A 4,732-nucleotide genomic window follows, 5' to 3' on the forward strand; every position below is an offset into this window, starting at 1 on the left:
TGGCCAATTGGAAACACAGTATTAAGAAGAAACTAAAAAAGAAAAAGAAAAGAGAGCAGCATGCATCTATCCATCCCTCTCCCTCTCGATTACGCATTAACCGTCACCCTCACTCTCCACCAACGCATGCTCATCCATATTCCAAGTCCAGCTAGAACTGTCTCTACAAATAAAAAGCTTCCAACTCCAACATATTGGAATTGAAACATGGATCTCTATTATTTGTAAGCACGTGAATTGATTCGAGAACAATTCTAAAGTCTATCTCACAACAAAGCAACAAAGACAAAAATCACTCTGTACACGGCGTAGCACGTATGTAGAATCAAGTTAAAAAATTCGAGAGATATGTCGACAAATCTCACGTTGAGTTGACAGCTTAAATTTAACATAAAAGGGGCAAGGCTTGAAAGTGTGGCGCATGGAACACATGTGGCGAGAAAAATAAACAGAGCCAACCAAAAATGAAAAGAGAAAGAAAAAAGACATAAACTCTTATCCTTGGGAAGCACGACTACACATCAAAGTATCGCTAAAATCCTGCAAAGTCGATGTCAGCGCAAACTTAAATCCCGGACCCAAAACTTTCGACCACGCAGAAAAACCACTAAAGCCTCCACAAACACAATCTCCGACCACTAGGTCAGAAGAAGAGAAAATAACATGTCATCAGTTTAGCTAGTACAAGGCCAAAGTACCAGCAACAATCCCGAGACATCCCATAGGGTAGCATAATTCGGACGAACCATGATTAATCCGGAAACACCAATGGAAACACCGTGAGAAATATTTCATCTCGAAAGCAAATATGAGCATACCATTTCGAGGATATATATACCAACCACCACAAATAGATATAGCGTTGCCATTACAGCTTCTCCTCAGCTGGTGGCACATTGGCAATCCCAAGCTCATAAACCGCCCTAGCCTCCCTTTGTTGCCCACAGTCACACTATCTTCCAAGCGAATGGAATCAAACCATGAATAGTAATACAACGGATTCTTTCTGACTTCATCCACCTACTGAAACCTCCTCTTCCCCCACAATAGCAACCTAAATCCCTTCCCTTATCTTCACATACTGCTTTTCAAAAGCTACCAACGTTCTGTTCAAATCCTCTGCCCTTCCATTAGGAATATGCATCTCGCCCTCTGCGTCTCCCTAGGGCGCTCCTCCAATTCCTCGATTGCCACAAACAACATCTTTGCTTCCTCATCATCACCTGAATCCGTGCCGGCATACCTTTGTTTGACCCTGGTAGGACGACGGTTCACACGGCAAAGAGTCCGATCGAAATACTCCATCGCCCGCTGGGGTTTAGTGGCGATAAGTTCGTCTGGCGCTGAGACGGGGCTTCTTCCTCAGGTCGCGGTCCTCCCCCTCCTCCTCCTCCTCCTCCTCCTCCTTGGCGGCGGCCTCGATGCTTGATTTGGGACGTTGCTCCGGCCGCCGGACATCCGTTTCACCTGATGACATTGTTGGTCCTACAAAGAAATTGGACATGGAATGGAATGATACGAACGAGGTCATAAAAATCGTTCTCAATATATTCTTTTATTGGCTAAGTAAGTGATTTTCTATCTCTTCTTTCCAATTATAAAGATTAAAATTACTAAACTTTCTCTTCTTCTCCTTCCTGAATCAATTTGAATATCAAAATTCCATTTAGATTTCAAATTTTATAGTCGCTGTAGTGCTTTTACCCGAATATGGGTTCTTTTTGTTGCTTTTCTTTAAAATCTTATCATGTTCCCATACTAAGTCTAAGGCATACGACATGCCTTGAATGTTATTTACAAATCGCCTATCAAACCGAACTGAACTGTTCTTAATTTATACAAGTGAATACTTTACCTTCATTATATTAGCAACCTCTCCTTTCCTAATATGACTTTTCCATTTGAGAAATTTCAATCTCTTCGTCTCTTGTATCCGACTGACCAAATTCTCAAAGAATATGTCCACCCACTTTCCAAGTTATGATATAAGAACACAAATCTTTCATGATTTGGCTAGATTTTGTGTTTCAGCTTAGTCCAGTCAATTTAATTTAAGCTCAAAACCTACCTGCTTAAATCAATCCTATCCATCTTTTAACAGGTCCATTACCTCTAAATAATGATGCTCCCAATATACAAATTAATAGTATATATGTTTAGAGGTTGGGTTTAGCTTCCTAATTTTCTTATATGACAGATGACTGAATTGGGTGGTCAAAATTTTAGTGTCGATATCGATATATAATAAAAGTGGATTGATAGTTACAAAAAAGGGGAGGGGGATCGAATGCTACGGCGTGTTGCCACTACCCCACTATCTTTGAGAAGTCGGAGCAATATAATATTTAGTTACCTTCTGGGAATTATTATCAGAAACGATTTAGATCTATTTCCATTTTTAACCATAGTAACTTTCTTTTTGGAATTTTGAAGATAAGCGTTTTTAGGGTTTGATCTCTCTTTGCCCATCGGAGCTTATATATAGTTATATACGGTCCTCTTTTATTTTTGCCAAACCCGAAGGCTTCATCGGCGTCAACAGCCAGTGGCAAAAAGCTTGAAAAATCCTCCATCCATGGCCAAGATCGAGTTCTCCGCTAATCCAACTCACCTGTCGAAACATCCACATCCACAAACATCACCGCCACCTCCTTCCAATCGAGATGAAACCCGAAACTCAGTGGATTACATCAGCGAATTGCCCATTGGCATAATTCTTCATATCTTCTCCTTCTTGACCTCAAAAGACGCCATCAAAACCAGTGTCTTGTCCAAGCAGTGGCGTTACATTTGGACCGCTAATCCACGTATATCTTTCTCCATGCCCCCCTGCTATAATAGGAGGATGCTTCGGAGTTTCACAGCTATTGTCGACGTGGTGCTATTACGCTGCACTGCAGTTAAGGTGAAGAGCTTCCACTTTGATGCTACTCGTCTCTTCTATAATAGTTGGCTCCGCTTTGCCGTCGGGCCAACCTTTCATAGGTGGCTCCGCTTTGCTGTCAAACACGACATCGAAGAGGTGTCGATGTTTTTAGATCACGAAATTTATACGTTGCCGAAGTTCTTTTTCCGCTGCACCACAATGGTGAGTTTTCACGTGTCCCATTGCCATTTTTCGATGATGGGTGCTGTGAATTGGTCTTCGCTGAAGAGATTGCGCATTGATCATGCAAAGTTGGAGGATAATGCAATCACGAGACTTTTGAAAGGCTGCCCTGTTCTAGAGTTCTTTGAGTTGAAAGGTTGCTGGGGCTACGAGCACATTAAAATTGAATCAAGAGGATTGAGAGAGTTGGTGATCGATTCTCACAAGTATGACTTTGTTCATGGTCAGATACTGAAAATTTCAGCTCCTCATCTTCTCAAGTTGCGCATATTGGGCGATTGTGAGAGGGGAGAGTTCAAAATAGATAAAGTTTCTTCCTTCGTTGAGGTCGAAGTAAATTTCAAGATGGATTATTATGTATCTGGCCAATTACAAGCTCAATCCCAGGGCGATCTTGTCAGGAGGCTCATCCAGAGTTTGCATCATGTCACGAAATTGGTGATGGGGAACTTGTGTCTTCAGGTGCAAGCTGATTTATTTAATTTTGAGTCCGGATATTCGTTATAAATTCTATCAATAGATTGTGTTATTGTTTATGGTTGCTTGATGCTCATAAAATTCTTAGTTCAAAGAAACACGGTCATCTTATAAGCTTTAATGGAATTTTTGCTAGACAGACTTTTTTTTCGTTCTTTTTGTAATAGGACTTACACTGGGCTTAACCCCATATGGCGATCCAGCAATACAATCGAACCATAAAAGAATATTCTTGAGAAGCATTTGCTGGTTGTTTGCTCATTAGTCTAGTCTCTCAGCTACTGTGAGAGATCGTTGGAATTGCAAGCATGTCTTATGAAAGATCTTTTTTAGTGCTTGAAGAAGTAAAACTGATTAGCTTTTGCTCCTTCCATCACCACTGACGTGCTTAGGTACTTTCGTTCATGGAAGCGAGAGGAGTGTTTCTTCCATCCTTAGAATGTCGACATTTGGTGTTGCGTGTTGCAGAGAACCATGAGGGGGCTCCTGGGATAGTGAAAATACTCGAAAGTTCGCCGCACCTAGAGAAGTTATTCTTACAAATGGCTTGCAGACCCACTTTTATGGTAAACAATTGCTAAAACCCTCAGTTCACTTTTAACAGCATATTTGACCATACATAATTTGTGAATTTCAGCCTTAGGCCACATATAAACCTGTCATTTCTTTTTTTCTCGTGATTGACTATGTCATTTTAATCGACATTATGGATTCTTCAGCGATTAATGTCTCTCTTAATGTAGCAACTGCTATTTTATTTTGTCAAACTTCGATAGTTGTCTCGTGTGGTTCGAATTGGATTGCTCATCATTTGTCATGATGTTCTAGAGCGTTACCGCGAAAGAATTTTGGGATTCTGCCAACCAGAGGATCTACCCGTGTCTGGTGCATCTCAAGAATGTCGAGATTGTTGATCCCGGTGCCCATTGGCTGGCGTGGGAACCTGTTCTTTCCCTGTTCGAGTTTCTCCTTCAGAATGCACCCTTGCTGGACAAAATAAAGATTAGTAGTAGTAACAATTCCAGCATCTACCACAAAGTTATTCTGTCGCACCCAAATCGTTCTCCCTGCTTGAAGGTCATTCTTAGCTATCCCTCCCAAGGATGTCCTTCGACGAGGGTGCTCCTCTCCTCTTTGTACACCTGA

General features: G+C 41.3%; 1 protein-coding gene across 1 annotated transcript; it reads left to right on the forward strand.

Annotated features, from left to right (window-relative positions):
* The first annotated feature begins 2,575 nt into the window (after positions 1 to 2,575).
* Positions 2,576 to 4,732, forward strand: LOC104440452 (F-box/LRR-repeat protein 25). Its single transcript, XM_010053377.2, has 2 exons — positions 2,576 to 3,571; positions 4,415 to 4,732. Exons 1-2 carry the CDS (start codon positions 2,576 to 2,578, stop codon positions 4,730 to 4,732), a joined length of 1,314 nt encoding a protein of 437 aa, XP_010051679.2.

This window comes from Eucalyptus grandis, chromosome 3 (assembly GCF_016545825.1).
Source record: "Eucalyptus grandis isolate ANBG69807.140 chromosome 3, ASM1654582v1, whole genome shotgun sequence".
In the NCBI taxonomy this organism is placed as follows: Eukaryota; Viridiplantae; Streptophyta; class Magnoliopsida; order Myrtales; family Myrtaceae; genus Eucalyptus; species Eucalyptus grandis.

What these genes read in the sequence shown, in the direction of transcription:
- LOC104440452 (XM_010053377.2), top strand. Translation starts at nt 2,576, where the DNA reads ATGGCCAAGATCGAGTTCTCCGCTAATCCAACTCACCTGTCGAAACAT. An exon ending in TGGGGAACTTGTGTCTTCAG is followed by an intron (nt 3,572 to 4,414) that starts GTGCAAGCTGAT and finishes ATGATGTTCTAG; the next exon opens with AGCGTTACCGCGAAAGAATT.